The 13,106-nt window shown below is 42.4% G+C and overlaps 1 protein-coding gene across 1 annotated transcript in view; it reads right to left on the bottom strand.

Moving 5' to 3' along the window:
• The window catches only part of SYN3 (synapsin III), a 189,981-nt gene that overhangs the window by 32,792 nt on the left and 144,083 nt on the right, over positions 1-13,106 (bottom strand). Inside the window, exon 8 of the mRNA XM_041416911.1 lies at positions 4,991-5,053. Coding sequence (XP_041272845.1) covers positions 4,991-5,053 — 63 coding nt within the window. The remainder of the gene's footprint in view (positions 1-4,990; positions 5,054-13,106) is intronic.

Below are 13,106 nucleotides of genomic sequence, written 5' to 3'. Positions count from 1 at the left end.
GAACATTTCTGTGCAGATGGTTTCCTGAATCTCTCCTTTCCTCTGCCCCAAATTATGCTCTTCTTCTCAGAAAATACCCAATCCAACTGACACACAATCGGTTTAGGCCTAACTTTGACCCACCCCAAAATAGAGAAGTCACAGTGCTGTCTGCATTTCCTTATTATCCTCACACTGAAATTCCCCATCTGCTGCCTTTAATGCTTTGAACCTTCCTAATACAGAGCTCAGGTCTTGGCTGTTGTGGTCCTTGGTGCCTTGGGTCAGTCACTGTTTCCTGTGTCAGCAAAAGCTTTCAGACTGATGTGCAAGAAATGGGGATGTTTTTGCTATTTTCAAGATATTTGGAACATCCTCACTCATGAGTCAGTGGGAACACAGTGATTGGGCTGCTCTGTTGTGAATGAATGTTACATGTCTAGTCATTATTTGTCTTCTCTAAAAGAAAATATTTGTTCCTTGACAAACTGAGGCAGCCCTTTCCCTTCCTTTCTCCTTTAGCACACTGGATTTTCAAAGCTCTCACTTTTGGAACATTCTATTTCCAGTCCCGAGAGAGACAAGGTGACGAGCTGTCCTTCCTGATAAAAACCTTGCAGTATTTTTACATTACAGAGTGGCTCTGTTTAGTTTGTGCTATATTTATACCAGGGAAAAAAAAGAAGCAGAGAAGTCTTTCCCATCCAGTAAGAGAGAAAATAACTCTGACCATATTATTATGAACAACAAGTTTTTCTTCTGCGATGTCATAAATTCATCCAAGCCAGGATTTGTACAGGGAAGGTGTTTTCATAATTACGGGGCAGGAAGGGACAGGAGTGACTCTTAAACTGACCTAATTAGAGAGGTCTAAAAATAAAGTAAGAGCAGCAAAATATACATATATATAAAATTGATATAAATATATGTAAAGTCACATGAACAGATACTGGTTTTCCTCTCCGTGTAGATCTGGCAGTTGTTTCCTTCTCATGATCTGATCAGGAAGAGGTGAAGAGGCTCTTTGAGTGAATTTGCAGTACTGGGCTCTGTTCCTAGGGCACTTTAGGGTCATGTTAACACACAAATGGCAAATACTAACACACTCAGAGCTTTATTCTTTTCCACGGGCTCTGGCATAATGAGATCCGGAGTCAGGAAGAAGTGTTATTCCTTTCTCACTGCAGTGCTGTCCCTATTCAACAGAGACCCCCAATCACTTCTGGGGTAGGTAGGCTCAAACTGCACAATGCTTAAAAATGCCTTGACCTCTAAGGAGCTGCTGGGTAATGAGCAGTTGTGTTCTGCACATGGGAAGACATCTTCTCTCAGTGTCCATCCATAGTTTCCCTGGAAGATTCCTTGAGTACTTTTGATCCTGGGAATCTGGACAACTTAAGTACAACATGAGAAAGGTCCTTCTCTGCTGATTCCATTGTAAACAGTTGTCTAAGCAGTATTTCTACAAATATTTTATTTGTATCAATACTGCACAGGGCCAGCGGCACAGAGAGCTCTTGTTATGATCTTCCAGTGCCACAGAAATATGAACTGACTCCAAATTTTGGAAGGAGCATAACGATGATCATGGGAGGGGCTGAGGGGCATGTGTTCTGTTTTTAGATTAGAAGATTGTCTGTTCCTGGGTGAAAGCTATTACTGGTGTCTCTGTTCAAGTCAATAGAGAAGCTGTTGTTCCTGCATTTCTCAATGGAAACTTCAAAAGATGCCTGTTGCTGCAAATTTGTTTTCTCCATCTCCATGTGCACCTCACACGCACATATCACTTGGCAAGAGCATTTCTTTCACAAATGGTATACTGCCACCCCTTTTGGTTCTGATCCTGAATAATAGCTGCTCTTCTCCCCAGCTAAAGACAGTTGTGGCTACCCACACTTAATGGGAAGGCAGTCAATAGGGCGTATTTTGTACAAGATCTTCTGTGGTTATTTTTCATTTTAGCTTTGAGGATTCTTTGTTCAGCCTTCTGATTAAAAAATGTGGTGAGTGAATTTCATGAAAATTATGTCAAAACAAACAATATGTGAAAATGAAAGTCTATTATAATTATGCTCCTTCTAGCAACTGTTGCAAAATAATAAACATTCAGCACTTACACTGCCAAGAATGTTATGAACATGAATTAGCAATAGGTATCAGGTAAACATTATAATTTCTCTGGTATGTAACACAGATAAACTGAAGAAAACTGTGAAATGACACAAATCTCCCTGAAAGCAGATGGTGGAACTCTTTGGGGAAGAGGCATTTTTTGCAGCCAGAATTCTTCTGGCTCCTGGCCACTGCCTCAGAAAAATAAAGAATAATAGTGCCTGGACTTCCCATCTTTGCTCATTCTTCTATGTGTTGGTGCCTCCCATTACACGTGATTTTATCGTTAATAACAAAAATAATAAGTATACTTCCTTGACAATTTCAGTTGTAATAACACTGTAACCTGAATGCTCACGTCCTTTGAAGCACCAACTACAGGTACAAATACATGGCTCGCTATCCTGGCATCATTGCAGTAAGTACTATTTTAATACTCACATGTGTACTTTGGCTAATACATTGGTTATTCTATCTTTTGTTTCTCCAATCACTGGTTTAATATAAAACATGACCCGATGCAGGTGCTTTATTAACATTTACTTTTTTGCACACATCAAACCAAAAACAAACCTATCTCTTTTCATATTATGTATATTTTATAGCTAAAGACCTGCTATTTCCTGCTATCATCTCTACTTCTGAAAAACAGTGCAAGGAAATAATTTAGCTCTCTCTAATCTCACTGGTTATTGCTTTTACATTATGATGGTTAACAACACCACAATGTCTCCTGGAAACTTCCCTCTTCTGCATGACTTTATTGTAGGTTTGATTTTTTAAATCTGTAGGTGTTACTTTTCTAGTATACCCATAATTGCACTTCTCTGTATTTCTCCTGATATTTTCTGTGGTTTCTTTTGTCAGTCCTGCTTGGGCTTAAACCTTACTGTTTCAAAAACATAATGAAACAAATTCTTGTTACTTGTGTTTTAAACCAACTGATTTATTCTTTATTTTATTTTATCTTTCTCTCTTTTTTTGCTCTGTGCAATGAAATGCAGTGAGACTAAAGAGAGAAAATTTAATCAGTCTCAACTTTTCCTTCAGGCTGCTTGTGGTGGGAGAAGGGCCCAAACTGAAATCATAAGGTCAACAACCCTTTCTTCCTGTACCTTCCCCATCTACTGAACAGAGCAGTGTCGAAACTCTGTGCCCAAATGCACATCCAGACTTTGCTAGTGGTCACTAATTTCATAATGGACTAAAGTAAACTTGGCTTCAGACCAATTCTTTCTTCTAAGATGCTGGCTATTAGCCTATCTTTATCTGGAATGACTTCCTACATGCCCTCCTTGTACCTCTGAGTACAATTGTGCCAGGAGTCTGAATAGAAACTCTCTTCCTCCTTAACTTGTGACAGCAAAAATCAACATAATTAAAGAATAAAAAGGGAGGGAAAGTATGAGGTGGAAGAAGATCTGGTGTATGGTGCAGAAGACAATAGCTAAATGTTCTGCTGAGGGTTTTGTCTGGAAATGCTATTAAGATTGGACTCTGATTCTCTCTGATTCTGCCCTCATCTCTGTAGCCACTAAGGATCCTTGGTGCATGAGACACACGAAGCCCTGCATTACAGGTGAAATGGCAGAGCAGTCAGAGACATGCAGGCTTGCAGGGTCTCAGGGGAGAGGTTTTCCTCCTGGTTTGTCCTTGTTGGTTTTTGCTAATTAAACCCTTCTTAGGAACAAGTTAGTGGCTCCCAACAAGCACCTCTAGGCTGTCTGCACACACTCTAATTCAATGACACCTCTGCCTCCTTAACACAGACAGCACCAATATATTAACCAACATTTCCTGCTTATTTACATGTTTGTTCCTTGATGCTGAAAGCCAGCTCCACCACTGGCACAGGGATCTGTGCCCACTTCCTCCCCAGCAGCTACCATCCAGACAGGGGGACATTGCAACCAGAGCAAGAAAAGTTATTAGATCCTCCATGTGCAATCCAGCAAGCCAGAAAGGGCTTCTGTTTCCAGAGCACAAGCAAACAAACTGTACCAAGTTTAAATTTGGTGTAACTATATATATTTTTCAGGCAAAGTGTGAGGCCAGGAGAAGGTCTGTCTGCTCTAGGGAGGCACTGTGACGGGCGTATCAGTTACGAAGTTCATGTACCACTCATTTGGATTCAGAGATGATACATCCATTTTGTACTTCTGAACAAACCAAGTTTTAGACAGATAGGGGATGCCTTTTGAAAAGATATATGCAAGAAAGAGGAGACTCAAGTGCAGCAGGAATGTGCTGGTGATGCCTCACTGAAAGGGGAGCCCAATCACCCCAAGAAACAGGGGCTGCTAATTCACTGGGGGAATAAAGATCCCAGAGAGCCTGGGAAAAACAAACAGGTCCTTCTGGGTAGTGAACTGTTTTTCAGGATTCCTTGGCAGGCAACCAGCCACTCTGCTTTGTAAGGTCTTGTTCTTCCTTGCAAGGAGGAAAAAAATAACTGAAGGGCTCCCATTTTTTGAATAAGGTCATCATAATGCACTCAAGAAGCCCAGCGCCACAGCTCCTCATTGTGAGTGCTATGGGGTGTAGCTGCACTTTACAGGTGCTTGAATAAATAACACTACCACTTTTAGGAGAAGAGAAAATGTATAAAAGACAACCCTAATGACTTCAGCCCAGCCAGCTTTTCCCCCGCACTTCACCAACCCCCCTCCCACATCCCAGACAGCCTCCAACCCAATCCCACTGCCTGTCTCCAAGTGCGTGACAGCGGAAAAAGGCCTTTTCTCCCACAGGAACAGCCAGTGCAACCCAGATAGGTTGTGGGGAGGTTTAACCCCTTGGCTGGCTGGTCACATGCCATGTGTAATCACAGGAATGCTGAGCCACACATGTATCTGTTTCCAGATATATATATATATATACATATTTTTCTTTTACTTACCTTCCCCATTCCAGCATGAGCATGTCCCAGCTTGACCACTACAGGAAAATTTGGAGTTGTGAGCTGAAAGACAAAAGGACCCTTTCATTAATTTTTTTTATTTTTTTTTTTTTTTTTTTTTTTTTTTTTTTTTTTTTTTCCCCAGCCACTGTATTTGGAGCAATTTTCTTTTATTTAGTAGCTTTTACCCCTTTTTACCCCCTTCCTGGATGCTGTAAACTGGATAAGAAGGAGGGCAAATAAAGTTTGCCTGGATGGTAGGGCAGTGAGAAAATAGCGCTTTACTGGATCCCATATGATTGAAAATGGAGGCCTGGCAGAATTCCTCAGATCTGACCCACTTCTGCTGTGTGATAGCAGTTTTCCCACTCTGTACATAAGGATTTGTGTACACCCATATGCATGTAAAACAATGTTGCACTTGCAAGCTTAAGTGAATGCCTTCAGATGCTGAAAACACCTGAATGGTGAGAAAGACAAGGGTTGTTTTGTTCTTCTCCACATGGACTGCTTTGGCCTTAATAGGGAGTGCACTTCTCCGATCCACAGGGAGGGTGGGGGGAAAAGGAGAGAAGGAAGTGGGGCTAACACTTAGGTGCAACTCAAAGAGTCCATCTATTCATAAAGTCTGTTCTTCTCTATTTTCAGGGCTGGGTATAGTGAATAAAAGAAAACAAAGAAGGATTGGGATCAGCAACAAAAATACAAAAAGTCATATGTTCTCCCTGGCTTGTGTGGTGTTTCCATTGGGAAGGGTCCTGCCACCCAAGGCATACAAGATCATCTTAGAGCACATGTGGGATTGATTTTACTTGAAGAATTGCAAGTACCCTCTCTGCCTCTTCTTCTCCAGTTTCATGCTCATGCAAGGATTCACTTGGAGTGGTCGGCTCAGAGCTGTGCGGCTGTAGGAAGTGCACATGGCAGGAGTAAGTAGGATATATGCACCACATTTCCCCTATGTGCTGATTGGTCCAATTCTACACTTCTGCTTGGCATCCCTGTTCCCTTCATCTTGTCTTGTGCTCATGATTCTTGTGATCTAAATGCTATTTGTTCAGTATATAGCTGGTTATTTTTTTATTGCATATTTAATTTCCTTTAAAGACACTTTTATCTTTGCTTAAGTGCCTGAAGCGATGAGCTCTATTCATTAAGCAGTTAACCTGGAGATCTGGCAAAGGGAGGCAGCTGAATTTTGATGGATAAATGGGTCTCCTATTTATTTATGTTTGAGAATAGATAAACAACTTGTTCTTGTGCTAATTACCAATTGTCTGTAGGAACAGACAGGCACTACGCCCTAAAGATAGAATGGTGCAGTCTGCATCTGTGGCAGCTCACTATAAATAACAAAATTAGTAATGAACACTGATATGTTTTGCTATTCAGCTGCTTGTATAAAGAAATGTCACAGGAGAGGGGAACAGTGAGTGCAGTATGTCCTCAAGCAGCCTGTGTCCCTTTCTTCAGGCAGAAAGCTGAAGAAAGATCTTCGGACCACAGAAGGGCATGATAAATCCAGTCCTGGCACAGGCAGGGACCAGCACCACTGCTTCAGAAGAAGAGGCAAAAGACTGACAAGTGGCCATCCTGAAGTCAAATAGTTACTTATATGTCCAGGCACATGCTTTTGTCCTCTATTTTACCTTTGCCTCTTTAATTCATTGTAAGAGCCTGAAATTTAATTTATGCTGGCACAAGTGCATCAATTGGAGGACTGCACCTGAGGCTTACTGAAGATCGGGCTCTGGATGTACCATGCCAGGCCTTTAATGCTGGAAGATGAAAGGCAACCTAGTAGTTGGGGCACCCACCTGCTCAGGCTCTGGGAGATGTGGCTTGCTTCCCAGTTCTCTCATCCCTGCCCCATGTGTCCTGTTTGAGCCAAAGTGCTTGCAAGCCCTGGTCTCTGTTCCCTGTTTGGAAGCGGAGGCAGCAGCTGTTCCTACTGAGCAGGAAAAGCAAACTGCACGCTGTGAGCCCGCCTGATAGCCTGGCAAGGAGGCCAGAGAAGTGTGTGAGATAGATAATGCTCTATCACCAGCTCAAAGCAGACAGAGGCAGGAAGCAATGTCTCTGCTGCCTTGCTTTTTGTCCCCTGCCTCTGATGTTGCTGAGGGAGCCTGCTCGGGCATGGGGCCCGGGAGTGGGAAGCATCTGTTTTCCTGTATACATGCAAAGAAAGTTTGGGATCCAGTAAACAACCCAAGTTTACTGTTAGTGTGGAAAACACCACCGGCAATGACAACATGCTGCGCAAACTTCTCCCTTTCTCTTTGCTTCTTGGAAACATGAGCTCGGCTTTCTTACTAAGGCTTGATCTCATCCCACCTGGGGGAGACCAGCATGTTGGGGTCACATGTGGCTTGGCCTAGGCATTGCACTTGGGGCTTGAGGTGAGACAGATCCAGACTCTGAACATGTGGTAGCCTCGCTGGGAAAGCTGTGGCTCCAGAGAAATGCTGGTGCATGGCTAGCCAGGAATCTGCCTCTGCTGCAGGAAACCAATCAGATTTCCACGTACATGAACCTGCCTTATGGGGGAAACAAGAGAGCATGGCACATGCACAGAGCTGCATTATATAATGAGTTTATCTAGTGACAGTGAAGTGCCCTTAGCCTGTGCTGAAGTTAAGTGTAATCAAAAGTTCTTCACAGTCCTCAGGACTAAAGCAACCAGAGTCCACAACCACCCACTGGAAAGCCCTTGCTGAAGTGGTGGAAGTGGTTGAACACCACTGCAGTCAACAGGGAGACCTTCAGCTTCCACCAGAGTCTTGCTGGGACTCAAGTCCCATTTTTGCTGCTAATGAGGTAGCCAGCCAGCATACTTGGCAAGCTCCCAGATGGACAGGGAAGCCAAAAGAAGGGAGAATCTATTATACACACAACTCTGATGCAATTCACACACAAACACAGGGAGAAGATCTGCAGGTGGCCACCACAAGGGCAGACCCCTAAGACTAGTATTTACACATACTGAGTCATAAATTTCCTGGGAAAAAAGATTATTATAATCACAGAATAGCATCATATTTTAATAAGAAAAGCATGTTTTTACTGAAATCATGCAAAGACGTATATCTGTGTCTTTCTATGTGTTGCAAGGGCTCCTCTTTTCTCAAAAAAATAGTGAAAAGCACTGATAATTTTAAAATATGCATGAACTGTTGACAGGACTGTTATAGATGAAGTTGGCAGGTTTTAGGATGGGACTGTGGTGCTGCAGCTAGCTCAGTGATCATATGCAGGGTGTTAGTTCATATGCATAACTCAGCCCTTTGAATTAAAATCTTACAAATGTATTCCCAGAGGTTGTGGCAAAGCCTTGAGGTGCCAAGGATTACATAAATGTCTACAGCTTGTTGTATGTGGAGGCCTGTTAAGAGTCAAACAGCAATTTGAATCCTGAACTAGCAACTCTTCCATGTCTTTGGTAGTAGTGAAGAGAGTAATGAAAAGGTTATTTCTAACTTAGAACACCGATGGCCCAAAGTGTACCATTTCAACCCCTGATTTTGAGGGCTCTGCTCTGTGTGTAGTGTCACTGCAAAGACGACTTTGCACTTTATCAGTTTTGGCAGTGGTGTGTAAAATGTTGCTGTTATACACACATTAGCCTTTACTTGAAGACATCATGGCTGTCAACTGTGACACTTTCCCCTTTACCTTCTGCCCCTCCTTTCCAACAAATAATGAGATCTTCAGTACTTCTTGTAAATTTATGAATGTTTATTCTTTTCTGGTGGAGCAGTAGAAAAGAGTTGGATCTAAACTTGTTGTGGTGCACTAGTTTTAGATGTTCTCTTGCATTGGGTGATTGGGAATTTGCACAGAATAGTTTTATATTGCACTGTATAGCTTATGTTACATTATGTGGTTTGTTACCCCTTTTCCCCCACCACATGGTCTTTCCCTCACCTATCCCGGTACCACCTGGTGGTCTCTCCCCTGGGTTACCCCTCCCCTCGACACTCCTCACTGGTATCCCATTGGCTGTGGGATTATCCCATTGGCCTCTGTCCCCATCCCGGGGTATAAAAGCTCCCTGCTGCCAGGAAACACCCTCTTTTCTCCCATGGGTTTGTCCACCTGATGTGTGTCTTGGAATAAAGGACAACGTTTCCCATGTGGAGAAGAGCGCTTCTCAATCTTTTACCTACGTCTATAAAGTATCGTGTGGGCAAGTGTCCAGAGCTATCCGGAGTTGACCCCAACAGCCCGGCAGAAAACATGATACTTCATAAACTGATCTGAAGGAAGGAATGTTAGACAGGCAGTGTTCAAAGCCAGGTTGGACAAGGCCTTGAGCAACTTGGTTTAGTGGGAGATGTCTCTGCACATGGCAGCAGGGATGACAGGTGATCTTTGAGGTCCCTTCCCACCCCTTAACATTTGATGATTCTATGAAACCTGTGAGACTTTCAAGAGAGATGTTGATTTTAAGTTTGTGATTTTTTGTAGTGTCTTGTAGTCCATGAACAAAGTAGAATGTCTCTTTTGATTTCCTTCCGCTATGTATAGTTTTGTGCATTTTATACAATGAACTTTCAGTTTCTAGAACTATTCTTTCTGCTGCAAAACCCTTCGAGTCAATGCAAAAATGAATAGTAGAGGCTGCAATTACATCATGGAGGAAAACTCCCCCCTATTAGGAGGAATTTGAGGTGGTTGGAGATGGAGACATTAAAACTTTGGTCTCTTGGCATTGGTATTGTATTGCCGTAGCATCCAGTGTTTTCAACCAGGTCAGAAGGCCCCATAGCACAAGGTATTGTAATTTTGCCTTCACCCTTCCCCCATAAGTAATATTCTGAATTTTTCTTTTATACTCTAAACTTGATTTTTATGTTTACTTAGCTGCTTTCACTTGTATGATGACAAAGTCTGTTTTGGGTGGGTACTTAATGGATGATGGGAATGTTGTTCACGCACTTGAGACCTAAATGTTGGAAGTAATGTGTGTGGCACTTCCCTGGTGTCAATTAAGATGAAGGAGCTGTGAACATATAATTTTGTAAAAGCAAGCAAGCTAATTCAAACCTACAGGAAAATAATGATGTCATGACATGATGTCATTGTGTTTATGGAACTATCTTACTAAAAACTTGAGCTGAAGATCAGCACTGGCAAGATCAGGGCTGCTTGTGATATGGTTTCCTGTAAGACACACGCCTGGGTGTTGATTACTGTATTGCAGTTAGAGCACAATGAAGAAAAAAAATCATTATCTGGGGAAAGAGGGCCTCAAGACAGCTTTCAAGACAGTTGAAGTAAATCCTGAGGAGGAGCAGGTATCTGCAAAAGTCTCAGGAGGAAGGAGGAGATAGGGGGTATGATGAGAAGAGCACTGAGATACTTGTGACAGAAGGATTTCAATGACAGCTGGATCACGACAGCATTATACAGGTGGGATCTGAAGCAGTGAGGCACTTGATGGACGAGATGGCAGCAAGGTGGTAAAAAATATCCTTTAATTCTCCCATTATTTTAAAAAAGTACTACAAAAGAGAAAAAAAAAAAAAAGAAACCCCAACAGCAGCATGACTTAATCCCCACATCCTTGGGTAAACAAACCACAAACCAATATTTCAGGGCTCCTAACACTTTTTGTGGTTAGAATGGGTCATGGAAGTGAATAAAAAGGGGTAAGCACAAACCGGAACATTTTGTCATTGATTCCACCTCTAATGTTACATAACTTCTTTATTTGAGACAGAACATATTTGGATTCCCCTAGTGGAGAATAGGAGTGTGAACATTTGATATTATTTTTCCTTTGGAGCTTCAAGTGTGAGAATTATGTTAACATATCCAGACAAGCAGATGCTCAGCAAAAACCCCCAAAATGCAGTATGTGTGTGCTTGTATTCACACACATATCTAGCAGTCCTGGTTGACAAATCCCCACTACCACATATCAAATCACAAGCAGGTTTTTAAAAGGTTCCATGACTACATAGAACATTTCTATAATTCCTCAATGCATGATCACTTGGCTGTTTCGCAGTGGTGCCTTTAAGGAAGCCTATCTTTCAGTTTTTACTAGGAGAGTGAATACATTCTCCCAAGTCCTTATGTAGAGAAACTGTCCAAATATTTTTTGTGGGATGCAGTGAAAGGGAAGAAGAAACTCTTGAGTTTCCTTTTCCCCCTGACCTGAATTGTGTGCCTTTTGCTGTATTTTTCTCTAATTAGAAAATTCCATCCCACATGTAAAGACATTGCAAAGGAAGAGATTGTGAACACCAGTCGTTAACTGTAGCATCTAAGCTATGGTAAAAGGTATAAGAAGGAGACAGATGGGAAATAAAATGCTTTATGAATTTATGCTGGGGTTTTCAAAGCCATCACTTTTCTAAGAATCCTTGAGGTTCACAAGATACTGGCCAAAAAACCTCTCTTCACCTGGCAGGTTTGACTATCTCTTTTTTTTGGGAAAACTCTGAATTCTCACTCATTTCAAAATGGGCAGCATGGGGTTTCTTTGGAGAGAACAAACTTCCCTAAACTTCACAGAAGAAAACAACCTTTTGCAACAAGTCTTACTGAAGCCAATCATGACCCAGTTACTGCTGGTCTCTAATCTTACCACACAGTCTCCTGCAGGTACTTTTCTGTCACCAAAGGACAATGTGCATATGGTTCTCACCCTGACTTTTACACACAGGGAAGCTGTGTGTCCTGACTGCAAAGCGGGGAGGCCCCCACATGACTCCAAGGGCTTAGTTGCGATTCCACAGCCTTCTGTAGCACATCTGAGAGCAATGCAGTTATGTCAGTGTAAAATGAGAAGCAGGTCCTGGGCTTATTAGTACATTCATTGAGAAATATCTGCCTGCCACAGAAATGGCTCCAAAGTCTTCTTGTAAGCCTCATGCCCTTGTAAGTGCCAATGACCGCGTGCAGACTTGGCTAGCATTGCCATGTCAGATGCTGGCATGAGCAATGAGCCATGGGTGCTGCCTGGTGCAGGCAATGGGATACTGGAATATTTGAAATACACTCTGGGCTCCTGAAAGCTCTTGTGCAATGAATCACCACCTCCTTCTTCTTGCCATTCTTCAGCACTGAAAGCCATAGAAATAGCAGCACAGAGGACCAGGCACAGTCACACTTCTTTGAAATACCAATTTTTTATACTTTTTTAAAAGCACAGTTAATAATCTTGATTAATGCCTCAGGAGGGACTTTGGACATAAAGAAGAATGAGGATTACGGGAAGTATCACCCGCAGCTGGCATCTCATCCCACATCTATACAAGTAAATAGAACAATGACATAGCAAGGACACTGGCCCTGATTTGCCTGTTAAATTGTTAGACCAACCTCTGGCATATTCTGTCTCAAGATGAATAAGCTTCTCCCAAGCAATTCCCAAGCACAACATGGAACCACCATAAGTCTGCAGACATGCCCCACAGAATACTGGAGGCTAGAAGAGCTTGATAACACAGCTCTGGCTGGGCCATGACAGAGCTGCTGGAGAATGAGCCTGGCACTGTTTAGTTTGTTACTGCTTATATAGCCTCTGTCTGCTTCACTGGATTGAGCAGGAGAGTAGTTCTTTTCTTGCATTATGTATTATATTTGTCTGCTCCCACATTAGTGTTTCATTTTGGTTGTACACAGAAATGGTCTATCTCGTCCACCCAGATGTCATACCATTCCCATATGACAGTTTCCACTGACTACTTTTCTCAGGCTGAATTCACAGTGGGTCCTTTTTTGGCTCACAGCCACAGATATTTACACCATATTTCTTTTGTCCGCTGACCTGGAAAGTCAGGTATTGCCTCACACGAGAAATGTTTGAGCTAGGGGCTCAGTTTGTTCTGTTTTATAGCTAGATCATATTTTCATCTTATTGAGCCCTTAGGCTCATGCAGAAATTCAAATACTTTGCTAATGTGGACTGGACTAAAATACACGTCCCCCACTTTTTGTGCTCTGGGACATAAATGTGGGGAGTAAGTCCTGTTCCATGGATTTACCTCCTTCTTGGGCTGCACATGGAATTAAACACTGGCAACAACTCTTCTTAACCTGAATTTGTTGTGGTGTCTTTTTTAGGCACCTAGAGCAGGTGGGGGCCAGGTATGAGCTCTGCTCT

The sequence above is a fragment of the Onychostruthus taczanowskii genome, unplaced genomic scaffold (genome assembly GCF_017590055.1).
Source record: "Onychostruthus taczanowskii isolate IOZ18803 unplaced genomic scaffold, ASM1759005v1 scaffold53, whole genome shotgun sequence".
NCBI lineage: Eukaryota > Metazoa > Chordata > Aves > Passeriformes > Passeridae > Onychostruthus > Onychostruthus taczanowskii.
Note: the sequence above shows the minus strand (reverse complement) of the source record. Positions and strands in the feature narration are given on the sequence as shown.